Below are 27,507 nucleotides of genomic sequence, written 5' to 3'. Positions count from 1 at the left end.
ATCTTTCAACACAAATTAAAGACAGTCAGGCAAGAAAAACATCATTAAATGAGTAATAACATACTACGTTGCCAGTAGAAATCCTTCAATCACTGTCTTTAAAAAAAAAAAAATCCCACCCAATGGCCTTCTGCATGTCAGTGAGGGACACATCATCTGTAGACATCAACATGCAATCAATGAAAGCAAGGCCGGGCCGAGCAAAGGAGAGCTTTGATTTAATGGTAAACGCAATTTCGCCAATTTGGACCCACATCATATATCAGACATTTCATTTCAAAGATATTGACCGTCACATTCACTAATATTGATGACATTGATTCCTGCTGCAAGGGTCTTCCATCACACATCTCCTGAAATGGGAATTATGTGCAGCACAGCTATTTGAAGAATTTTGAGAAACTTCAATACAGCACAGCTGATGCAATGGCACTCAATGCTCAAGGCTGCATGGCCACAATGTCACCTCTAGAGGGAGACATTTCTGCAATATGCCTGCAGGTGAGCAGAAGTACAGTAAGGGATGTTTGTGATGGCTAAACTGAGATCATCTCTCATCATTGTTTGTGATATGTATGATGTGAACATGTGGCCAAAGTACAGTACACTGTGAACATGTTACAGCAAGTACTTCGCTCATTCCTCAGCTCCTCATACAACACACTCACACAACACATTCCACATCTCCATCTACTGAAAACACACACGTATCAATCACCAGTGCAACAGCGGCACAACAGTGTGGTAATGTTTCTTTTTTTTAATTCAATCCAAGAGTCACATCAACAAGTTATATCATAGCAGTCCTGAACAGACAATTTCAAAGTAGCTTGCAGTAATGACTCTTCATCATCAAAATGCATTAATAAAATAAAACCTGTTGAGTATAGAAAAAGACAGGAAGTAAAGCTACAGAGAAAACAGAGTTCAGTTTCTTGGTCCAGACAGTAAGCCATCAGAAAGACACTATCGCTCTGCCAGAGTACACAAGTCTTTCGTCTTAGGCTCACTGCCGGACAAACTGTGGTAAGCAGGCAGCAGTAGCATAAATACAAGTTCATCTCTTGCAGGTTAACATTTTCTCAGATTGACAGCAAGTAGAAAAATGAGATTGCCCTCTACTGAGGTATTTGAAATAAAGGGAAGAGAAACAAGTGTGAAAAAGAAATGGACCCAGTATTTTCATATAGCCCCAATGGAGAATTGCTCAAATGTAAATATTGAATATATATAAATGTACATATTTGACTTGCTGATGAAATATAACCTCCTTTAGATGTTCAAATGGAAATGTTTGTTGAAAATAAATAAAAACTGCATGAGGAGTTTCAGTGGCTCAATACATTTCATAGTGGGTCAGGTCTTGAATTGTACGCTTCAGTAATAATTCACAATGAGATTCCTCACCTATGTACAACAACAGTATGGTTCCCTCATACACACAGAGTGAACAGTAGAACTGACCACCTGCTGTAAAATCACATCACTCAGGAGTACATTTAATACTTATCCATTCCACGGTGCAAACAGTTTTCAGTCTTTCGAATCTGTACGTTGTTGACGAGTCCTACGAGTTTACAAAGTCGTTTCAAGCTACAAAATGTCCACAATCCTGAGACAAAGCAGAAGAGTAGGTCTACAAAGTGGGTTCAAACTAACCGAAATCTTTCTTACAGTATGAAAAACAAATTCAGGGAAAGGGACAGATTCCTCTAATGTGTGACCCCTACTTTCCTCTGTGCTCCCATTATTGCAGCAAATATATGAATGTAAATATCATATTAATAAAATTGAGCTACAATACTGTAACCTACAAACTTAACATGCTTTACAGCAATGTGATATTTCTTTAAAAAATAAAGAAAATAATCTAAAGTGCAAGCACAAATACATAGAATTTTAAAAGTAGTAAGGGGGGGGGATACTAAAAGATTGTGATTGAACATATAATGTTAGTTTATGTGTGTGTACAGTCAGGAGTGTTTGTGCGATGCGGCCCGTCATGTAGTGGCAGACATCACCTCAGGGCCTGGACACACTCACGCTTTGCTTAATACAACTTGCACACCTTAAACGTAAAACATAAAGTCAATGGAGAGAGGGTTTGAATGGGATAAAAAGTGTACATCTGAAAACCGTGATTTCTTCGGAAAATGTCCACTGGAGATCAGCACTTTGAGTAGCTTCTGATTGTGACAAGATTGTCTATACATTCTCTTTTTGAGCATAAAAATTCTATAGATTCAAGGCTATCGGTTTCCATAAGAAATCTGCATTTTGTTTCTAAGCAGTCAACTCAGCGATAAGAGTAATAACAACAATAAAACTTTACACTGTGTAGGAGGAATACAGCACAAAACAATTGCAGTATTATTATACAAAAGGGAGGAAAAAAATGTGGCTCATTTTTCACCATCGATACAATCTGCAGAGAAGATCACAGATCTTTGTCATGGCAGTGAAAATAAAAATCATTCATATACGTATATCAAAAATTCACAAAATGTCCTGCATTTGGAATATTCAAAATACATATCAGAACTCTTCAAAAGCGTACATCTTGAGAAGGCTTAAGAGATGTGAAATATTGCTTCACCGAAAGCCATGACGGGGGACACGTGTACAGTATGCAAGGTCATGAATGTGGTGGGAATGTGAGGCTCACTGACACAGTGAACTTCAAGAATTAAAAAAAAAAAAAGTCAACAGAATCAAACTGTGAATGCACAGATCCCAAGAACATCTGGCTACAAACAGACTGATGTGTTTCAGAGGTATTCCCTTTAACAATTAGTTGTCCTATAAAATGACACGACGTAAAGCACGGTGCATGTTGAGAGGTGTGTGTGTTTGGGGGGGGGGGGGAGGGAGGGTGGAAGTATTAGGTTATTTTGTGGGCTTCCAGACAGAAAGAAGATAAAAACCAGCCAATTGTTGGCAAATGATTGTAATTTCAGAGACATTTTCTTGAATTAAACTCACTAAATTCCAATAATCAATGTCTTAAAATCAATAATTTATAGGCCTCCAAAGAACACATCGACTATTTGACTGATCTGAGACAGAAATTTGTAATCTTAAATATTCCTTAATTTTAATCCAACTTGGAAACATTCGGCCCATCTGGCCTGTGGTTATAAACCCATTTTATGGCCACAGGCTGCATGTCAGGGTGCTAAAAAGTCATTATTCACATTCAGTAACAAATATATTTGTGTCAATTAGACCACCATTAGCAAAAACTAATGATGGTCGAATAAACAAGGATTAAGTAGTACCCCAGGTGGATAATTTCCAATTCCGGTCTGGTCCCTCAAATGAGACTGACTGCTAAGGTGCCTGGATCGCTTTGAAAACACGAGTAACACTGAATGAAAACAGCACAGTTTTGTCCCATGCACATCCGAAATGTAGCATGAAGGTCAAATTTCCAGGTGACTAAGGGGTTGGTGTTTATTACATCCTTCGACACATAGTGGAACAGTGGGAATAACAGTGTGTGAAAAGGGTAGGAGTGGTTATAAATGTGGCAGCGGAAGGCAGAAAGGAGAGCAGCACGACCTTGCCTTTAGATTACCCTACAAAGCCACCTAACTACATGTGCTTTCAATGGCCACACACTGAGTCCCCCCTCTTTACCGCCATTACACCACTGACTGAAAAGGGCAGTACAAACATGACGGGTGACATGAAATCCCCCAATGTATTTTTGGTCCACGTTGTGTAATTTTAACAATAAAAAAACAAACAAACAAAAAAAAGACACTTGAATTTGCCAACCTGAAAGAAAGGTGAAGATGTGAATGAGGAATGACTGGGCAGAAGAGTACTGATGTCCTAAGAAAACAAAGACATGCACATAACCCAGTGAGTGTCAAAAATGATGACATCATACAAGTTAAATTTTTCATTTTTGTCACTGAACCCTGAGCTAAATCAAATGTATCATTGTGTATATATATGTATATATATATACACAGGCTCATAGCAATTATGACCGTCAGCTAACAGAGACCTGAGTTTACCTCAAATGTGGCTGTAACTCAATACAAGCAGTCACAGAATTGTCACTGGTACCCTCAGGTCTTCCTTCTTTAGATGAACAATCCACAACACTGCTCAAAATAACATGAGCCCATGCATTCTGCACTTTCAGTTAAAAAGGCAGCTACCATTAGAGAGGAAACAGATAAAAGTTACAAATAAAAAGAGAAATGAACACTGATTTCACTACAAATTTGACTTCACTGTCCAGGGCTTGTGGTTTTTTTCTTGCTTCCCTCATGTCAGAAAACATGCACAGTTAGTAACTATGTTGGAGGGAAAAGAAAAAAATTAAACATTTGCCCTGGGGATTTTTATAAGTGCTTGCCCTTCAAGTATTCAAGCATTGTATCTGACACAGCCATTGTTTGGCATTTTGACGATCCTTGCTATGAAAACTAAAAAAAAAGAAAAGAGGAATTTATAACAAAATAAACTGTTACCTGGCTGAAAATAACCTCAGAAATTTCATGGACACAATACTAATAAAAAAGGGTAAGGTAAACTTCTTCATTTTTGTTGTTGTGGTTACTGAAATATAGTCCCTTTACTTAAGTAACTAACTACCCTCTGCCCCACCCACACACGGCCCTCTCACCAGGAGAGGTGTCAGTTTTCTTCCACTACGTTTTAAAACCCTTTCAGTTGTGTTTCTTGAGGAGTCCGTCTACTGCGCCGTGGTCGTTGGGGCTGAAGTCGGGGCAGATACCGTTAGCTGTTTTGGAGGTGGCAGTGCCTTGCGGGTTCGGGGAGGACAGGCTGGGCTTCGTTTGGTGACGGTGGCAGGGACCGCTGTGGAAGCCTGTGTTTTCTGTGTACAGGTAGTCCTCAGCAAAGTCTGGATGCTGCTCCACAAAGCTTCTGAACTTGTCTGTGGAGAGACCACAAGAGGGCGCCACAGGCAAAGGCAACATGAGACAAAAAGGCTTCAAGGCATGCACAGAGAGACTGCACTTGAAAGTGAAGTGGCCTGGTTGTTGAATCTACTGCTCCTCACTGAGAGGGCGAGAAAACACAGGAAAGATGACTACTCTATTGATGACCAAGCAAAGATCAACACTAAGATTCCATTAATAAATATGTGGGTCAACCAGTAACCAGTGTTTGACTTTATTCAGTCTCTTACCAAATGTGATTTTCCCTGTGTCTTCAGTGTCGATGGCAGTAAACAGATGTGACACGCTGAGGTGAGTCACTCCTAAAGCTGTCTTCAGGATAACTGCCAACTCCATCTCTGTGATGGCACCGTCCTCCTCTGCCTCAAACATCTGGAGGAAGAACCGCAGATGTCATCTCTTTGACTTTGCCTTCAGGCATGCCACTGACAGGCTTGGCAGATTAGGAGCCAGCTAAACTGCGCTTTCAGTGGGTGCCCTTTCTCTAGTAATTGGTGGTATTATAAATAAGAAATCTGTACATAATGGGTTGCGTGAGCTCTAAGGTCACAGAACTTGCTCAACTTTAAGGATTATTTAAAGCAATTGACGTAAAAACATGACGACTAACTCAAGCTATTGGGTTTTCATGTAGCCACAAGGACAGATGAGTCTTTTCATTTGATGTTACGAAAGGCAGATTGGAGCATGGACATGGGGAAAACATGCATCAGTGTGCTACAAACTAATGATGGAAAGAACTATGTCATGACTCTGCAGTGCAAAACACCAGACAACCGACAATAAGTGGCATCTTTTTTATTTTTTTTTTAATGTCCTGATCCTAAGCGAGCATAGAAAACTCTATTGTGCCTGGTGGTTAGATAAGCGTACAGAACATACCTTGAAGGCCAATTTCATCGTTTCCAGAGTTTTGGCAGGTCTGCATACGACAGATAAGGCTATCACGTATTCTCTGATATCCATGCAGTTATCTTCATGCTGGAAAAACGAGAGAAAACAACACGTTGCCAACGACAGAGGATGTGAACAAGGCTACATATTTATTTATTTCACATAAGTAGCTGCGGGTGATTGTTGTTTAGGTCATGAACACGTCGATGCAATAAAACCCTCAGTGTTTGAGCACCATGCTGCAAATATATACCTAATAATATAAGGTATAATATAATATTTTATAACGAAAAGCAAGGTGCTGTGATAAGTTCCAGTCTTAACTGTTTTTATGGAAGCACTTTGTCATCTTACTGCTTGGAGCTTATTCATGCTGAAGATAAAATGAAGCATAGATTGCTTACCACATACACATCACACCTCTAGTTATATATCGCAACTGTTTTGTGCCACAACTGACACAACGCAAGCTATCGTGGTTTAGAGTGAAAAATCTCCACAGTCTTTACCTCATCAAAAAGAGCGAACATGTCTCGCAGCATGTCTGAAACTGGCACGTCGAGGAATTGAGCAAAGTCGTCCAAGTCCAGCTTCTGTCCCTCCAGCTTCCTGGCTCTGTTCCCGTACTCCTGCAGAACCTTCTCAGTGTTCTTGGGTTTCAGCCTGGGACAGCAAGGGGAAGGGACTTCATGTTAATTAATAACTTGGCCACAGTGTCAACGAGGAAATGGAGAAAAGCACAATCAAAAATGAAAGCAAGAACAGGAAAAAACAAAAAAGAAATAGAGTCAGTAAACTTGACTTTGTCAAGTTAAATTACATCAAAATGTTCCCAGCATTTTCTCAAATATCTTTACATTTTTCCTCCTCTGTCCTCTGTCCCCCTCCTCCTTTTCTCTCCCCGATCCTTGTCACTGCCAACTGTTGGGAGTAGTCATGTAGTCTCCTCCAATAAAATGCACATCGTGTCACCAGTTACTTCTTTTCACCTGCCAGAAAGGGGTTTCATCAAGAAACCGCACCGTGTGTGCAGATCACAGCGTCCCCCTTCCGATCCCCCCTGTGCAGGCACATGAGCAACCAGTGGGAATCACCAGCAGTCACAGGGACACAATCCCCAACTGCCTTCCCATCCACGCACATAAGAAGTTGTGCTGAATGCACAGCCATGCCAAAAGTGCACCAGCCATGAAACTGAATCCGGGTCCCTGCGGTGTTTGGTGAGTATTTTGCCCCCGTATCACCCTTTTGCCCCTTCCTTGGCTCTCTTTGATGGGAGTATTGCATTGGAAGGTTTGAGTGACTCACCCCAGTCTCCTGACAAGCTTGGCATACTCCAGCAGACAGGTGTCGACTGGCAGTCTCAGTTGGCCTTCTGCCATGGCCAGCTGGCAGTCTTCAAATGAATAGTCTGTGATGGGTACCCCCAGGGCCCTGAGCAGAGCACAGAAGAGACGGCGCATCCATATGAGCTAATCGATACAAACATCGCTGAAGGCTTATTGGGCCAATGTAGTAGCCGATACAGTTACTTAGATGTTGAGAACAATGTGTACATGTTTTTCTGTCTATGTGCAGAACTTGGGTTTCCCATCCCAGGCTTGAAGTGGTGAAGCACAGAGAGTGGGTGTGTATGAGGACCCAAGAAGCCTGTGTAACCTGAGCACTCTCACAGAGTTTCTATGGATAGCAATGCTGGGTGGTTCAGAATTCCAATAATGGTTCAGGTGTCCAACTCAAAGCGGGATGACATTTATGACCTTACACATGACTAACACATGCACAGGAGACGATCAAGGACACTAAAATGTTTCTAAAAAGTATATATTAAAGTTATATTTTCTTATTGGCCCAAGTCAACTTTGCTTTTTGTCCATTCAAAGGATACATTACTACATACTGTATGAACAACGCATTTGAACTTACTTCGCCATGACTCGCCTCACATTGATAGCAAAGAGAGCAGGGTTCCTTTTCTCCTCCTCTGAGGGCGTGTAGACAGGAAGGAACTGCAGAGAGAGTGGAAAACAATTAATCAGCCAGGTATCAAACTTCACGAGAGACTTCTTATATATGTATAGATGTCTTCCGTGTATGTCTGGGCATTTTAATAAAGGTATGTACTTACAAATATACAGTGTGTATTCTCTTTATTGTGGACAAATATTTATACACAAAATGAAACTAAGATTTTTTTGAATTTGCAAAAACAAATTAATAACACAGAGAAAGGAGAATCTTCAAAACATAAAGTACAGGATGGAATCAGTGACATCAGCCGCTTCCACATGCACACATTTAATTTAATAATTTGGCATTCTCGAAGTGCAGTGATCAGCACCAGCAATGCAGCGGATGATCTCCGCTCAGATTAACACATGCAGCATGTGAGAGATATCGTCACACTTACCTCGATCACAAACTCGTTGTGCAACTGGCAGAGTGTCAGCCACAAGATTTCAAACCTGGATAACAACAGGACATCATCAACAACTATAAACAAGTGCATCCACAAAGAGACTTGACTGGGATCTCTACTCATGGGGCAAATGATTTAAAACTGAGAAGACATGCTTCGCTTTTTCCACTACTTTTTTCATACTACACATGTTTATATGGACCAGCTTTTTTCAATAATTTAGAGATGCATCTAACCTCAATTTGGAACATAAGAACAAAAGAATATAAGCATGTCATATTAGTATTGAACTTACTATGACATGTTTTGAAGGAAATGGCACTTTATGTGCATATGCTTGAGTCTGTGTGCTTCTTTTAGAGATTTAGTCACATAATTTACAGTTTTGTTCATCTGAGGTGGGAAGACAGCCAACTGTGTTCAGAGACCGACTGTAATGATGGAAGCCGAACCAAACCAGGACATAGTATTGAGAGGACACACCAGAGACAGATAACAAGGGCAGTCTCTCTCCTCCAGCCATAGTTAATCTGCTTCCAGTCTATTTGAGAGCTCACTGCAGAGATTCTGGTTCAGACCACAATGGTCATTTCCAAAATAGTAGCCTGCACTTGAGTTGTAGAATGTGATCAATGGCAGGCTGCGCTGTGACACATGATAGTGAGTGTAATTTAAGAATTTAAGTGCTTTAATAAATAGGTATATAAATACATAATGTATTTTCTTGAGAAAAGACAGAGACACCATCACTAAGCCTACAGAAAACATCTACTCATCATTATTATATTTATCAGTCACTGTTGGTGTGTAAGTGTTGTCTGAAAGAGCACAAATCAGCATTATCTGATTATATTAAGTTTCAACATTTGTACTTGAGCTGATGTAGGAATTGATTTTATCAATAGTTTACATTTTATTAAAAAGACAGAGTACAGAGTACAGACACACTGTCTACTGTAGAAAGTGAAGCACAGCACATATGAGATGAAGAAATTGTGTACTCACGCTCCGGGCCCTTGCCACGTCCATGTGATTGTGTCCTGTAAAAAGTATATTATTTGACAGATTAAAATAAAAACAACTGTTCAGTTGTTAACTTCCTTCCTTCCTTCCCATAGCTGTTCTTGCACTAAATAGGAGGGCAAACATTTCATGCTCATTTGCAAGCCAGAAACCACATTACTGTATAATCAGGTTAAGGCAGGAAATCAGTTCCCATGCACTGCCTTGCACTGACTACTCAAAAACACACTATTTAAATGTGCGTGTTATTGCAAATACAAATGTGGATATTTAAAAATCCCAGCTCAGGTCTGACATGTAGTCAGGTCTAAACTTGTGATAACCAGGTTATTCTTTCAACTTAAAAAGAAAACCTGTGTTCTGTTTTACATGGACGGTTTTGTCATCAGGTTACTGTGAAAAGAGAGGACTGCTGGAGTTACTATAGTGCATGAAAAGACAGCAACATTCACTTTAGTAACACTTGTGAGTTCTGCAACTGACCTCAAACATTGCAGAATATCTACGCACTACCGTCACTCAGCAGAAGAAGGTAGAGGTTTGCTGGATTTAAAAGATCCTCAAAACATTCCTTCTCACAATGTCCTCAGTTAAAATTGGTTTTCCATAGCCTCACTAACAAGCCTGAGCAGTGACTTGGATGTGCCTTCTCAGTCATATCATGATTAGCCAGATTTCCAGTCAGGCCATCACAAAGTTGCTGTGCACGCTTCACTGAATTCCTCTCATAGCCAGACTTAAACAACTTCCACTAAAACAGCCTCTTTGGCCTGCCAGTAGGTGTCTACTGAAGACTCAATTTGTGGCCTGTAGGCTAACACGCAAAGCTGCTGAAACCTGAGCAGGGCAAACTCATGCTTTCTTCTTCAAAGCTTTACCTTTATATAACTATTGCCATGGGCTTTTTTTGAAGCACAATGAGAAGGAAATTTGAATCACAAACTAAATAAACAGATGTAAATGATTGATTCATAAATAAAACAAAATAATGCAGTCACTCAAAACTGCTGCTCTGGCCATGAGTCCCATGCCCACAGCATGCTGCATCTACATACAGAAACATACAAACTCACTCGACTGGATTACAAAATACAGACCCACATAATATCTGTTTAGCACGGCAGTGTGAGCGCACACAGGCAGTCAGTGAACAAAGCACCATGCAGGCAGTTCTAGTGTGACGATGATGATGATTGTTCTTTTACACATTAATTGCATTTTAAACCTAATCTGTGGTTAACACAGAAACATTAAGGCACTCATTTTTTACAAACGACAGTAAGAGGCGAATTGGTTGTGAGAATCCACATGGATGAAGCTGATATTCCAGCGGATTCGAAAAATCCCTCCCTGTTGTGATGAGCGATGTTATCCCATATTTAAACAATATCGCCTGTTCACCCAGTCTTCGAGCGTGGCTGCTCTGAAGAGCTATGAACACATTTGATTCCCAGAAAAGTGAAACAACACATCACATGATCTCGTTCCGTTTGAGCACAAAATACAACCCGACCCTTGGAGCTTTGAAGATGACACTCAAGTAATTACGCTATATAATTACACGAGGAAGCTCTCAGGCTAACGTACGGTATTCTGCTGAGTTTACAAAATCCTTCTGCATTATTCAGAACATTTTCTTCTTCATGGGTACTATATAATCCACAATATCTTTCTTCCCACCGTGTGACCGGCAAGATCTTAACCGACCCACTGAGTGAGACTCTGGCAAGATGCCAAGCATGCCACAGGGCATGCATAGTATACATACATACATACATACATACATACATACATACATACATACATACATACATACATACATACACACACACACTACAACTGCCTCCTAGACCTAACGCAGAGCACTAACATTTTAGCATTGCAGGCGCTTCATAAAATTTCATCTCCTACCACTGCAACAATTAAGTTTTGGCTTCACTTTGCATAACATGATCCTTGTGTACGTGGACACAGTTGCTACATACTCTTAGTACTCTTGAGGGTTAAGTTTGTATTAAAGTTTACCATGTGTGAGATGAACGGATGAACAGACTATAGAAGACTGTTGATGGGGATTAGTGGGAAGGTGTTTAATGATTAATCTACATGAAAACCAGTGTTTGAGCAATCATGTGGAGTCACTCGCCTATCTTTCTGATATTACAACATTTCCAATATTAAACAGATATTAACTGATTGTGCAAAACAAACGTACAACAATGTGATTGGGATTTTTCTACAAATACTTGTTCCTTTAAGCTGCATGACTTAAGTATTCATAAACAATCTTACCAGTTTATTAGGGTAACGAATCACCACAGGCTGCACTGGTACAGCTGGGATGAAGGCCCCTGCAAGAGCAAGGAAGACATAAAAGATTTATTTCAATTAGAAATGTTTGCATAAACAATAAACTGGGTTGAGAACAGGAGCACACAAATCAGAAAATAATTTCATGTTTGAGAAACTGCATCCAGTAATGAAACGTTAAAACATCAGTGGAGGAATATAAATGCAGTGATTTTCTTTATGTAAACATCTGCCAAATACAGACCATCAGCCATAAATAGACCCTATTTCATACCTCCTTGCATATCAGAGATGTTAGTCTCATAGTCACAGTCTTAATGTCAGGTTAAACTTAGATTTAAACGTTCAGATCTTAATTCAAACCATAGCAATGCCAACAATGATTTTAGACCGCACACCACACTTAAAGCTAAACTGGACATGAATTCAATGTGTTATTTCAGAAAGTAAGAAGTCAATATGCCCACTTGGTTGAGTATGGCATACAGCATCAGTGCATGCTGTGAATAAACAGCTTGCAGCATGACTGCGAAATTAAGGAAAAAAAGAAGAAAGCTGAATGGGAAGAAAAATGATGATGGAGATGGCTTTACCTGGCTTAAAGGTGATTAGGCAAGATCTATTGGTGCATGTTCCCTCTGGAAAAATCATGATCTATAGGAAAGAAGGAATGGTTCAATACAGGAAAAAAAATCCTAAACACTTAACAACAGCATTTTGAAAATGTACAAAGCGTAAATGTGTGTTGGCTTCCATTATGTTGCAAGCTGCTGTCTTTGAGATGTGCAGGTTGTTGTTTCATCAAAAAAACTAAAGCAGTACGTCACAGTTTAAAAATGACTGTTGCTTAATATCGTTGTTCTCCGTTTTGTATGCAGTAGATGTTAAAAAAAGGTAAATAAAATGCTAGTAATGTTAAAATCTGATGCTGTTGTGTATGTGTGTGAATACAACCACATACAATGCTGTTTGTAGAAATTTCCATTCATTTACCTGAGGCCATTCCCCTCCAGAGTGGGCTCTGCGTCTGATCTCCTCCACAGTCTTCTTTCTGGAGTCCTGGTCCGACCGTGATACAAACACTGGCCTGATGTACTTTATCAAAGCTAGAAGCAAGCAGAGAAAGACCAGAGTAAATACAAATGATGACGCAAACACTTGTTTTCTTCTGACAGCTAAGCAACAACAGCTTCTCTGTGCGATCTGTATCTACTGCATTTAGTGGTTTAGTGAATGTCAGTGAATGTCACTTAAGCTAGTAACACAGATAATGTCTGTGCTGCCTGAACCAATACATTTTTTTGCACTGGGCATTATGTCACAACTTGCAAATAGTCCAATATATTCAGTAGCACAAACACTTCACTGTACTTAGAAAAGCTGGCCAGGGAAGAGAGCAAACCTCCTCTTTACATCAACTGCTGCTCTACTGGTGTCCTTAAAGCACTTGTATCCAAATCACTCCACAACTGAGCTGCACAGGGGTGAAGAGTGGAAGAATGAGGGCGTACTGAAACATACCTCTGTGTTAATGAGGCATTCATATAAATGTAAAGCGCCGTTTAATAAAAAGCCTCGTAGATAGATAGATAGATAGATAGATAGATAGATAGATAGATAGATAGATAGATAGATAGATAGATAGATAGATAGATAGATAGATAGATAGATAGATAGATAGGCAAAACATCAGCTAAAAATGTTTGCTTATCATTTTCAATGGAACAATTTATTTATCACTGTGTAGAGGAAAGGAAGAGGCATTACTGAGGGGCAATACTTAATGATGGCAATTTACTGAATAGCTTCAAACTAAAAATAGATCAGGAAACATGAGCATTTATGGGCCTCACTAACAAGAGATTACATCCATCACAAAGGCTGGAAGCAGGGGTAAACAGTCAACCCAACCCCAACATGTGTGAGGAAGCAAATCAGCAAAACTGACTTATTTACAACAATGATTCCAAAAAGTGTGAAAATGACCTGAAAATATTCCAGCTCTACATGCCGTTTTCCCCTGCTGCTTCTCTGATATCTGCCCTCTCTCTTGCTCCTCTCCCTTTTCGGTAAATTACGAGTTTATTTCGACCAAACCGGAGTTTCAATGTCCCCATTAGTACGGGACATTGAAATCTTCCAGGATACGTGAACCGACGCCAAAAATGCTGATGCATGCTGTAAAGTACCACACATTTCAGCTGCACGTAAAATGTAATTTGATTATTGAAGAATGTGATAAAAGGTACAGACTGGCTGTAATACACAATATTTCAACCTTATAGATTAAATTATAGATATTGTATTATTATTATTATTATTATTATAGTATTAAATTATAGATAAATATTTTAGACAAGTCTTCTTGTCACAACACATGTCATTGTGTCTTACTGTGTTCACCACCTCAGACCTTGTTACAGGGGATGAATGACAATGATCTTGGGTGACAAGGTGTTGAAAGAGGCGAGTCGTCAGCTACAAGTGTGAATTGCTCGCGCCTTTCATCTGAGGTTGCGCATTTGAGAGTTTGTTGAAGTGACGAGCTCGCTCTCACACACACATACACACAGTGCAATGAATAAAGACAAGAATCGGTCAAGAATAAAGATAAACAACTAGGCCTGAATCAAGCTCAGGCTCGAGTGATGTGGTAATACCGGACGATATGAGCAAGGAGGCAGACCCACCAAACTGTGCACTATTGGCAGCCATTATTATTCTATGAGATGAAGTCGCCCAGATTAATTACGACATATGCACCACTATTGATACCCGTACACAACATGCTCAGAGATGAATTGGCTACAACTACCAAAGAAATACATTAGAGCCCTTGAAACAACTACGGCCTCACATGAACACAAGCAAAGACATGGAAAACGCTGCCACACACTACTCAGACGATGTCACCGCACTTCAACGTCAAGTCGATCACCTGAACTCTGAAGTGGAGAAGCGAACTGAAAAATGTGATGACTTAGAAGGACGCTCAAGGAGACATGACATTAGAATCACCCTCTCACTGACAGAGAGCAATGGACCTGCCAAAAGCGAACCGAACACACACACACATGCACGCACACACAGGCCCCCTTCCATACAGCAAATATTATATATGATTTTTCATTCTACTTTCTAATGCATCATGATCGCACTGTCACTGTTTGTCAGGCATCTCATCCTGAGCTTAAATACTTGTTTAGGACTTAGGACTAATTCAGTGCTACTGAATGATACTCTGTAATGTGAGATAACTGTAAAATAAATAGAACCAGACCTGATAGCAACTTTACAACAATGAAGCGTTAACCTCTTGTCAGTTGAGCAGGTAATGTGTGTGTGTGTGTGTGTGTGTGTGTGTGTGTGTGTGTGTGTGTGTGTGTGTGTGTGTGTGTGTGTGTGTGTGTGTGTGTGTGTGTTGACTTTGGGAAGAGGGTTTGAGTGGTGGTAGAAGACTTGGATGCTCACAGCAGTGGAGGGGTGGGCTGTAGTGGTGAAGTGGGAGAGAAGGGATGACCATTCATCCAGATGCTGCATACTGATACTAATGATACTCTACTGGTCAGAATAACAATATTAGAGGGGAGTAGAGTGTCACATTTTGGAATGCACGCAGCCTAAAAAAGCCAGGAAAACAGAGGTATGGTTCTGGTCCACTTAAAGTCACTGGCCTAAGAGGCCCACTGGAAAAGTGTCTCAAACAGCAGGTTAAGAAGGAAGTGGATAGGGACACAGTATACTACTTAACCTCTTCAGCCAAAGCAAGAGGATTTGCTAGCCATTCTAAGCACAGGCTTTTTACAAGGAAAAAAAAACAACATAATACTGACAAAGTTACATTAATTGGAGAAATCAATATACAATATACCCCCAACACAGTTAAGCCTGTATTTTTTCAAAAAGTCTTAGCACTGGTACTGGATACTTCCCAGACAAACTCAGTAATTGCTGGAGACTTTAATACAGCTTGGATACATATCTTAATAGATCCTCCACCAGGAGACTTTCAAGAAATGCCTCACGTGAATTTCTGAACACCAACTATGCAAACATCCTGGACATGTGGAGAACAATGAATCCTTCAGGTACGGACTATTTATTCTATTCACCTGTCCACAATTCCTTTAGAATAGACCATTTCCTCATCAAAGTGAAACTCATACCCTTTACAGTGAATGCTAAATATAGCAGCATTGTGATTTCAGACCACAACTCCCTCACCTTTTCACTACATTTAGATCATATGGATAATCCACACAGTTCTTTGAGATTAAATCCTCCTTACTTACCAAAAACTGATTGTTGTGGAAAAAAAAAACGGACCTTCTCCCTGCATACTGGGAGACATTCAAAGCTGTATAGAGAGACTGTTTAGACAAGAGGAAAATAATACCATATTAAAATAATCAGGAGAACAAATAATACAATGACAAAAAAAAGTGCACATCTACCCTGTACTGTTTCACATGTAAAAACAGCAACACTGAAATATGAATGCCACAAAATCACCAGCAAAAAATAAGTAAAGCATTCCTTTAAACAAAGCAAAAATACTTTCAATGACACACAAATACTTCAATGACAAGCCACACAAACTACTGACTCGACAGCTCAGAAAAACAGAAAGTGATTGGACAATAACAAACAAGATAACAGCTCGCGATAATACTGAAAAACCCCAAAATGGGGTGTTTGCGTAAAATGTCAATATTTGAAGGTTAAACCCCTTAAGGGAAAAGACAGTCATAGAAAAAATATACATGACCATACAGGTCAGACAGGTTTCATACCAAATGGACAATATCTTCAACCTCAGACAATTTTTAATATTGTGTATACAAAGAGAGGAACACCCACTGACCTCGTGACACTCTCTTGATGCTGACTACACGTTTGCCCAGACTGATAACATTACTTAATGGAAGTTTTCAATAGATTGGAGTTTTCCCTACATGGAGCTGAGTAGGCATCTATCTTATGGGAGACCTGTATATAAATTATCTTGCTTCCTTCATACAGCTACAGATGAAATATAGACTGGAGAGCAACAACAACTTCTTCCTCATTCAATTCACACTCCAAGGAGACACTAAATAACATGAACCCAGAGGTGTCACCTTTATGTGGCAAATGCAAAGCTTCAGTGGTAACCCTCCTTCATAGTTTTGCTTTATGCCCTAATCTTTCTAGACTCATATCTGTAACATCGTGTCTGAGGCCATGAGTACTTAAAGGCCTTGTCCAGTGGCACTTTTGGCCACAGATCTAAGCACACCTGACAGGACTCCAGGCAGGTTGCGACACCGACCACAGCCAACCTGTCATAATACCCCTTTTCCACCTCAAACAAGTGTGTGTTGCAAGACTCAACTGTGTGTCCGCTCTCTTTTGTACTTTTGTAACTTATAACTGAATCTTTGTGGTATGAAGTTTAATTCTCTTCACTGCCCCTGTTTGTACTTTCAAATATCTGCTTTATTTTACGGTTTCTTTAAATTTGCTTTCAGCTATATAGCAATCGTGTTGAGTTACTGCTGATGAAAACCCATTATTTACTGCTTAATGAGTAAAGCATTTAAATGACAAAATAAACCTTTATTGTGAAGAATTTATCGGAAATGAAATGTGTTTATTACTAACGTGTAGTGGAGCTTTGTTATCGGCTATTCTTCAATAAAAACTACTAATACTGCAGGGGAAGAGCACAAACAGAAGCAGCCATGGTGAGATGTTAGATGAAGAGCTGCAGACAACAGGCTCTTTCTGAGCCTTTGCAAACAGCTCACCACCAAGAGGTAAACAGCTTCTTTTGCCTCCTGTTCTGTGTGATGGAAAACACTGGCGGCAAAAATAGCAGGGGACTTTTATTGCAAAGAATTTAGAGCAAATTAAATGTGTTTATCCACCGTTTTACAGCCGCCCCTTTGACCTCATCCACTCAAGAGGAGTGGTCATCGGTTGAGACATCAGCCACACCTTCAAGCAGGCAGCCCTGTTGTAATAGAGATGCAAATCCCTGCCATACTGACCGAGACAAGGCCAAACCACCATATGTGTATCAAAAAAGCCTGAATTTCCTAATGTCTCCAACTCCACATGAACATTTGTAAGAACAGTGAAACTGAGTTTTGAATGCACAAGTTAAACGTGTGAAATATGACGGCTCAAAAAGAATTAAAGTTTAGGAAGCTCTGAGATTTACAAATAGAGAGACACAAGTTAGCATAACAGAAGTGGAAGAAAGGAGAGAGTGAGGCCATGAAAAGTAGAAATTGTTTCCAACTGTGAGCTGTCTGCTGACAGGAAGGGATTAGGACTCTAGCTCGTACCCTGAGAGACACTCTACACACGTCACTGTGGCTGATCGGGTCTTAATGCTTATTCTGGATTCAACTTGCTTGACCAGGCATTGGTGTCTGGTTCCTACAGCAAGGCCAACATGACTAGTCAAACTTAGTTTGAACAGATACTAGTGAATAACCTTTAAACATTTGTCTGACTCACAAATAATAAATGATAAAGCAAGTGCAACATGTATCCAGTGTTTATGCTCCTGAGGTTGCTTCAAAACATCATCTTGGCTGGTTGTATGTTGATGGTAATGACAATGCTAATGAGTAAATGTGTCTCAGTCCTGCAATACAAGCCAAGCAAGGCTGCAGTAACTTGGCAAGCTTCACTCAGCCTGGATGTAACAAAGTGGCCAATTACTGACTTAGGAGGCAGAGCAGGAGGAGGAGAAAGGAAGGCTAAAATAACACACACCTAGGCTTTACTGTATGTCCTGCTGCCAAGGACAGAAGAAATGCCTGAACTGGCAACTAGAAAGGTAACTGAACATGCAAGCTAGCTAATAGGATCTGCAGTTTTACTAACGTGTGTACTGACTGACTGCAGATGAGCAAGGACGACTGCATGTGGCCTTGGGTGGTGCACAGACAATGGCTCCAGCTAGCGATCTAAATGATCCTGCCATCACTAGATCCACCACTGGCAGTGGTGATACCACAACAACTGATAAACTCACAATTAAGTCTTCCTCAAACTGTTTATTGGCAAGAGCAGCAAGTTAATGATTTCATTTGGGAAACCATATTCTTTGAATGCAGTCAGAGATTTAGGTTGACACTATGTATTTTAATGGTTGTTGTGAGTTACTCCTGAGTTATTTTCCTTCCCCAGTCACAGTGTGATCATTAATGTGGAGAGCAACATTTGAGTTCTGCTTTCTCATCTACAGCTTTATGTCAACAGGACTATTGTATGTCACAACACTGCAGAACTGTAGATATAAATTCTGAATGTTTTACAGAATTAACTTGCTGAGTCAGAGCTGACAAATCCAAGGTCTTATTTTTGGAAGTAACAAATGCTTACATTATTTTTGTGTGCGTTTACACATTTCCTGGTATAACACCAATGAGAACATTAGCCAAGTTGTTTACATGAAGAGCCGTCAGCTCTGCACGTAAAAGAATTCTGCAAAGTAGATTGGGCAACCTCCTCCCTTTACTAATAAAGCAGCGAAATCACAGAGACAGCTATGACCTGCTGTTAACAAACTGGCTTTGCCTCAAAGCACATAGCAACACAAGACACATACTGGAAATACTTAACCTTCCCTGCATCTCACATGTGCCTGAACAAGTCTGAGTAATAACTGTGCCCATCCTTAGAGATTCTGTACTTCAGTACTTTTTCAGATTGGAGTGCTTAGATCAACTGTTCTGACAATATAGGTTATATTCACAGAGGCAGCAATGACAGCAATATATCCTTTGTTACTTACTGCCCCAGAGAGGTATGTCCTTGCTCTCGGCCTTCATGACAATTGAGGCCATTGTCATCGTAACAGGGATGGCATCAAAGTATGAAGAGTGGGGTGCCAGGGTGAGGATGGGTGCTTCTGCTGGAAGTGCCCTTCGTCCTTTCACAGTCATCCAATGGAAACCTCCAGCAAACCACATGACCCGCATGATGATCTTCAGAATTATGTCCACCAGTCTAGAAAACAAGATGCATGCATGCGTGAGCAGGACTTTTCATTTAAACTGCAGGTGGTGATAAAAATCTCCAACCCTGGCTAATGTAATGGATGCACAGATGCATACAGTTGTGCTCATGTATTTACATACCTCTGGCAGAAATTGTAAGATGTGTACCATTGTTAAAAAAACATGTGTGATGGGTCAAAGCACAATCATTAAACAAAATAAAGCAATAAAAAAACACTAATATGGCCCCCATTCAAAATTTGCATACCCGTAGCTCTCCTCTCAGTACTGTGTATTGCCCCTTTGAGCATCAATGATCGATTGCTAACTTTTCTTAAAATGGTGGATGGAGGCAATTTATTTTCTCAGCTGGTAAAGCTGCCCATTCTTGTTGGCAAAAAGCCTCCAGGTACCATAAATTCACAAACTGCACAATTGAGATTTCCCCAATGTAGCTCAATGATACTGAGGTCAGGAGAGTGTGATGGCCATTCCAATACTGCCATCAATTCTAACTACATTCCCTGTGCTGCTGTAGCTCACACACCCCCAAACCATCACAGATCCACCTCCATGTATTACAGTGGGGATGGTGTACTTTTCATCATAGGCTAAAACACAGTGTTTATGGTTGTGAGCATTAAGTTTAACTCCAGTTTGGTCTCATTACTCCAAATAACTTCGCTCCAGACGTTTTGAGTCTTGTCTGGGCGCTGTTTGACATACTGTACGTGGGCTGTTTTGTGACACTGGCACAGGAACATCTTATTTTCTGATAACTTGATCATACAGGCCAAGTACTTCCCCAATGTGTATCTTGAAACAGCCAGTCAATTCTTCTCTCTAAACCGCTCTCAGCAACCTACCTACACATTGAAATAACAAGCATCGTCTTAACAAATCTCCCACAAAAATATGACATTATTCACCTTCTTGTTCATTAACCTTTCAAGTGGTAATTTTAGTCTTTTGTTTGAGGCGAGTATTCAAGACGAGACCTGTTGCAGCTGAGGGAGTTTCTTGGACATTACACATACAAATCAGGGAGTGTGGAGCACAAGGCTGAGGCAGAGGGTGAAATGACTGCACAATCAAAGCTCAAGAATGACTGAATAAAATGAGATAGGTGACATGACATTGTGATTGTTTTTTTCTTTTACCTAAAACTGGAATTGAGACGTGTTGGACTTTTCAGTTCCTTTATCATAGTTACATTCTAAAAGCCACAGGTGGTTGTAAGAACCATCAATGGACTACTAGTCTAGACTAAGGTATCAATAAACTTATCAGTAAGTAACACTGCACAAAAGAGCAAAAACAAAAGAATCCTGCAATATAGTCTTACTGTTTGGAGTCAGAAAACTTGCACATGAAGTTGCATATTTGAGCTATGTGATTTTCTACTCATACTAAAAGCACCATCGTAAATTGTATGGCTAACTGCCCACAGCATTCTACAATACTGGTGTCTAGTCCAAACATGCTGCACGTTTTTGCGAGGCACATGTTGAAATAGTGCTTGTTTGTAAGAATGGCAGTTCTTCAAATACAAAATTCACCTTTAAACAAACATAATGTGTAAGCATAACAAAGCACCCACCTCCTCCAGAGGCACTGGTGTTCAACAGTAGTCTCCGAGCGCCCTACTGTCGCCAGGAAGGCAAAAGGCCAAGCCAGAAGCATCATGAATGCAGCTATGAGTAGACGGATGGGGAACAGTGTGACTGTCATTAATGCAATCTGGAAGAGATTGAGGAAAAGAGAAAATGAAAAGGGTTAAAGAAACAGATCCAACAATACATGTTTTGTCATGTTGGCACCGTAACAGTTTGAAAGAAAGCTGATCAGAAAACAATGAGAGCTCCATCTTATGAAAAGCAATGAAGTCCTTGTGTGTATAGGTATACTTCCAATAGCCACATACACAAACATTAGCATGTGAATGTTAGCACATATAGCATAAGCTCTTTATCCGTGAAGACTGGCACTTCAGTGTTTGGGTGCAGTGGTGACTGTTTTCTTTTCAGCTTGTTATGAGTCCGAGATAACAGTGCTTATCTTCTGTCAATATTTGTCCTGATAGCTACCACTACTGTGGAGAATGAAGGCTATCCGCACTATGTTATCCTGAGAGAGGTCTTGTCTGACAGTATGGTCAATTTAAATTAATCAATCTAAAGCTTGCTTGTTAAACTACAGAAACAAGTGGCAAACACATTTGGAGATAGAGAGGAGTTAGTCTTACAGTAACACTTCACACATTTTTTCTTTCCCAAAAAAGACACTTGTGTTTTGAGAAATAACCATGCCTATGTTATGTTGGCATGCGTTGTGTCAGGTATGGGGCAAAATTACATTACACACTAACTGCACACACACTGCATTTTCATCATCCTCAAAACTGTTTACTTTCCCAAGATCCTCTTAAGACACATGAATTAATTATACGTGTCCACCACACATAGATGTCTTTTATACAAACATCAAGCATACACTTTTGCACAAGATAGAACAAACAACTGAGTAAGTACCGGCACTTTTTCCTGTGATAAAATGGGCCTTGCTGGGAATGCTTTAGAGCACTGTATAATGCATTTGTTAAAAAATTTATTCAGACCCAAAGCATGAGAATGCATGAATGTCACTTTGAATTAAAACAAAGGCAATGCTACAAAAGCAGAAAGATTATATAGGAGTTAGAGTTAACTCTGGCATTGCATTAAAAGGCATCTTTAAATTCAAGCAATAACACCTGTCACAGTCTTCAAAGTGACCAAGAAAACAAAATAAACACTCATCTGGACTAATGCACCTTGGGAATTATATTATAGAGGCCAACTTAACAACAGTGTAAAATGACTTCTTGGCATTAAAATCATAGGCTCATCTAAAAAAGCTGAACTCTGTGCTGAAGGTGTAGCCATTTGCAGTCAGTTGTGAACCATTGTGTTATCAGTCTGCTGTCATCACTTCTGCACTGATGAAGAAGACATTGCAAGGTAAAAACCAGTCTACATTTTCATTTGCAACCAAAGGGGAGGTGATTTAGACCATGTGTGTGTGAATACAAGTATATGTTTTAAAGGCAGTTTCACACTAACCTCAAAGTAGATTAAATGTGTATTCTCTCTTGTCAAAACCAGATGACTTTGCCAGCGATTGCTTTTCTAAGCCTGTGGCCCATCACATTGCTGATCCCCATTTACCCTTCTTTTTACTGTTTTTCTTTTAACACAAACCATGCTTTCTATCTGGTTTCATTGACTTGTCTTGACGAAATTCACACTGAAGCAGGAAGTTGTGTTAAATAAAGCAAAGAATTTCAAACTGACAGAGAGCTTGAGCTGTAACCTTTTGAGTGGTCGTAGAGACATGTGAACAAACTTCCTGTTTTGAATATGCAGATGTTTCACTTTTACAAGCCTGATTGATTTCTTCGTGGGACTGTGTTTAATGTTGGAGAGAAGGTGCAGCAGAGCGCTCAGTTTCTCAGACTCTTTGGTAAGGTTGTTCTGTGTGGTAGCAGGCCATATAAAACTAAATTAATACTTCAATAACTATCAGAGCATTATCTTGATAGCCATATGTTTTGAAATGTATTTAAAATCTCACACTGTGATGGATTTAGCTACTAGCATGAAGACAGACAACTGCTCTTGGGAGGAACACATCAGTTGCCCAATTCTGCTGCTAAATACTGATCTATATATTGTGGGAATAAGCTATTGACTCATTGCTGCTTTGGCAGGATCAAAACAGATTTAGGTCTTTGGGTTCCCCAATAATCACACAACGAATGTAAATTAGGCTTGTCAAAGCTATAATGGGAATGAAATCAACTGAAACATTAGCAGCTTGCCCTCTTGACACAATACCAACTTCTAAGGTTTAAGGCTAGACTAAGACTGGAATATCTGCTGACACAACTAAATCTGTAACAAAAACACAACAACATGTTCTCACACTAGGTTAATGCCAACCAGTTCTGTAGATCAATGAATTAGCCAATCAAGGTGCGAATCTACAAGAGCTTTTTCCTATGGACTGAAAGGTCAGGTTGCTGAATTGCAGTATAGCTTACTGACGAGTATCTTCAAGTCTACACAGTTACAGGAAGATTCAGGGCAACTGATTTAATGTGGCTGTTAGTCAGACATATCCACCCTATGTCCCCTTTTCTGAACCAGAACCCCACAGGTCATGAAAACCCCCAAAAGTTCACAAGTTTGTAAAGAAGTGAAAGGTCTCTACTTCCTCTAAACTGTACAGACTACTGCACAGACTCTTGTGCGATGAGCAACAATTCGACATGTCACAAAGAGGTTAGTTTTTAATTCTACCTATTCTATTCTATTTATTCTACTAGTATTCGGTCTTTCATCTGCACTTAGGCAGAAAAAACAGTTTCATGGTCTAACACCAAGCATACGCTCATGACCTGGGTTAATTCAACAAAACTCATACGGACGATATTATCTTCTTATTACCATCTGTTACACATCCTAGAGAGCACTATGGAGGGTTTTACAAATATAATACAGGCAAAACATGATTGACTTATCAAAAGACAGACAATATTATCCTTCTCTGGCCAACTATTTCAACACACACACACACACACACACACACACACACACACACACATACACAAACACAAACACCTTCTATGCATAGGTTAATTTCAGTAATTGTTACACAGGTGAAACAATCCTGAGTCATCTCATGCCATTCAGTTACAGTCTGTTTCTCAGAACGGTACTTTCAATAAATAATGGACACATACAACAATCCCCTTTTTCTTTGAACCGAGGAACAGATTCTGTGGGTCCATGTCTGCTGGCTCAGCAACTAGTCGACAGAACTATCTCATCACTTTTGGCTCTAGTCTAGCCGGAGTTTCAGTTCAGACTGCGTCTTCCTCATGGTGCTGGGGATGCAAAACTAATCCAGCACAACATGCTGGAAACAGTTGTTCTCAGTTATCTCAGTTACATCTGAACAACCAGGAAACTGGATTCCATCACCTTATGACTCACTTTTGGATCAGCACTTAGTGTCTACAGAAACTGGTTTTGAGCACCTAGCTTCTCTGACTTCTCTAATGTAACGTTATAACACATGTGGCACAGTTGTCAAAATAAATTATTCTAATTTTAATGTGCACGTCATCACAAAGTGTGGCAAACAAGCTTTCACACTTCCCTAGAACCTCCCTGTGTCACTATTCTTACTTGTAACAAGATAGGCTGTCATACCCGCTACGCCAGAGTAGCACCAGTCTTAAAACTGAGGATCTTCCATTAGACTGAACAGTTACTGAAAATACCTCACAGCTGTTTCCCCATATCACACTGTTTACAAACACTCAGCAGCACACTCTCCACATACTTATCATTATGGTGACAATTTTGGCAGTTAATGTCTGAGAAAGTAATGTGCTTTGCTGTTTAGTACTCACAGGAAATAATACTAGACATGCTGCAGGACGTCACTGAAACTGATACTTTGGAAAGCTGCAGCCAATTTCATATTTGGAAGCTTTACATGAAGAAGGGAAACTGGTTTCCCGAAGATATAACACCTGTATTCATTTGTTTATCTTCATTAGACAAACAATAACTAAGATAGGTTGTAAGAGTCCACCAACAATACACTCATATCAAGCAACTTGAATGCATGCAAGTACTATAATATATAGTGTTTAAATGGGACACAGATTCTTAAGTCCATCGAGACAACAAAAACTGGCCCTCAAACCTTATCCAAATCCCTACGTCACTGTCAATATGTGTATTGTTGTATGTTTCAGTGAACCAGGATCTATTCGCTCAGTGTACTCTTAAATGCTCAAAGAGGAGACATACACACACACACACACACACACACACACACACACACACACACACACACACACACTTCTGTAACTATTTCTATTTCTATTTCTGTAACATCTCTGCAGGCTGCATCCCAATGACACATTGCATAGTTTTTGGACAATGGAGCTTAAAAAAATCAAAACCAGTGTATGGGAGCTTGAAGCAGCCTGCAGGTTGACACCTTTTGCAGAGAAGCCTGAAAGCTCTAAATCTGATTATCAACAGCAATAATGGACAGCGGGGCTGCACGTGTGCTCTATGCTGCAAAATTGCAAAACTTAATCAGGCCAGGAAGTTATCTCAAACGAGAACAAAACGTGAGAACTTAAACAGCCAGAGAAAACATCTCAAAACGAACACGACTGTCAGATCTCCATCCCATTCTCCACCCTCCACACGTGTTGGTTGCTGGTTGAATGGGACACACTATGATAACCAACAAAGCAAGAAATAAACGCAAAAGGAAGCTAGAAAACGGTGCCGTATTTACAATAAATGACACATTTAATAGTTCCCAACCCAGGAAATCTTAGTAAAAGCTACCAAACTACATGCTCGTTTCTACTTGCTGTCCTAACAGGTAAAGAGCAACAAGCTAGGCCCATCCTGGACAGGCGGCCATGCTCAAATAGCTGTATTTCATTTTAGTGGATTGTTAGCAGATTCCTGAGTGAGAGGGGTTGCTTTTCGTCTTTTTCATATCCGTGTGTGAAATACACGCCGCCGCTGCAGCTAAATGGCCATTACTTAAAAAAAATAAGACTCTCAGCCGTCTCGAGCATCATTAAAGCAAGGCAGCACGCCAAGAAGAGAGGGGAGAAAGCAACATGTATGCAGCTACTGTTAGCTGGCTAGCTAAAACTAGCTCAGCTGACTACATGCAACAAGGAAAAATTGCCAAGTTGAACGATGGTGACAGCCTCTCCGCTGTGTCGCACTAAGGTGTTAATGTTCTACTAAGCATTAAAACAGCTAGCTAACGTGTCTGTACGAGAGTAAATCATCTGCCTGCAAACATGATTTACCTTTGCCTTTTCCAGAGGGGTGAATTTCAGGACGTGCACAAAAGGGTTTCTGAACGGAGGAGCTTGGTCCATCTTTTTTCCATCTCCTTCCATCGCACATTGTCTGTTACTCGGCAACCTCATTGTCACAAGTAACGTTAGTCGAGGTTACAGCTCTATTCTTAATATTCCAAAAAAAAAAAAAAAAAAAAAAAAAAAAAAAAGGTCTGCCTGAAAGGTAGACTGTTCACGCAAAACGCAGTTACCCTTATCTGCCTTGCACGGTAGCTAAGTGAGGTGGCAGTGCAGGGTTATTACTGCTATCTTTCTTTCCCGGACAGCATGGAGGGATAATGGTTAGCTCAAGGATTAGCTGGGGATATTTGAAGTCACCGATATCTTTCTGCCTACAGTGCGCAGGACGCCTTCCTCCACACCGTGTTCCCCAGTACCAGTCCGCTAGCTCTTGATGCTAACGGAGCCACGATTCCTCTGCTCTGTCAGAGCGCATGCGCAGAACCCATCCTTCTTATCCATATCATTGAGCCCAGGGCGGTGCGATGGTGGCCTCAAAACTCTCCAAAATATCATAATTTCAAAGTTACAGTATTGATTTTCAGCATATTTTTTCTTTTGAGCGAGGTAGTGGCAAAATATAGCAAATCATCTACAAAAGCTTCAAACAGTTTACACTTCTTCCACGTTGGGTTGTGTTGCATTGAACAGATGTTGCTTTTGTGTGTTTCTCCAACAGTCTGACAGGACCATAAAAATAAAAGAAATTAAAAAAATCTACGTGTGTTTACTGGTTATTGTCATCCTCACCTTATCAAACACTGCTGGAACTGGCAAATGCTGAGTTGTGACTTGTGAATATCTGAAATGTTAGGTTTAAAGTGGCAATAAATATACATGAATACTGTGAACTCTTAGCATTTTTCTATCTTTTATTCTGTGGAATGTCCCACATTATTGCACATACTAACGAGGAAACCTATGAGAAGATATTGTTCATTTCCATTGCAAACACAGAATCTAACCATT

General features: G+C 40.1%; 1 protein-coding gene across 1 annotated transcript; it reads right to left on the bottom strand.

The window, feature by feature from the left end:
- Positions 1-762: 762 nt before the first annotated feature.
- On the bottom strand, positions 763-26,957 carry LOC139333884 (lysophosphatidylcholine acyltransferase 1). Its single transcript, XM_070966569.1, has 14 exons — positions 26,485-26,957; positions 21,184-21,323; positions 19,379-19,593; positions 12,580-12,692; positions 12,180-12,240; positions 11,569-11,627; positions 9,259-9,293; positions 8,245-8,299; positions 7,761-7,843; positions 7,143-7,268; positions 6,344-6,497; positions 5,823-5,921; positions 5,171-5,312; positions 763-4,915 (listed from the first exon to the last, which is right to left on the bottom strand). Exons 1-14 carry the CDS (start codon positions 26,605-26,607, stop codon positions 4,686-4,688), a joined length of 1,635 nt encoding a protein of 544 aa, XP_070822670.1. The 5' UTR covers positions 26,608-26,957; the 3' UTR covers positions 763-4,685.
- Positions 26,958-27,507: the final 550 nt, after the last annotated feature.

The sequence above is a fragment of the Chaetodon trifascialis genome, chromosome 7 (genome assembly GCF_039877785.1).
Source record: "Chaetodon trifascialis isolate fChaTrf1 chromosome 7, fChaTrf1.hap1, whole genome shotgun sequence".
NCBI classification, from domain to species: domain Eukaryota; kingdom Metazoa; phylum Chordata; class Actinopteri; order Chaetodontiformes; family Chaetodontidae; genus Chaetodon; species Chaetodon trifascialis.
The sequence above is the reverse complement of the archived record's forward strand: the minus strand, read 5'-3'. Positions and strand labels throughout refer to the sequence as shown.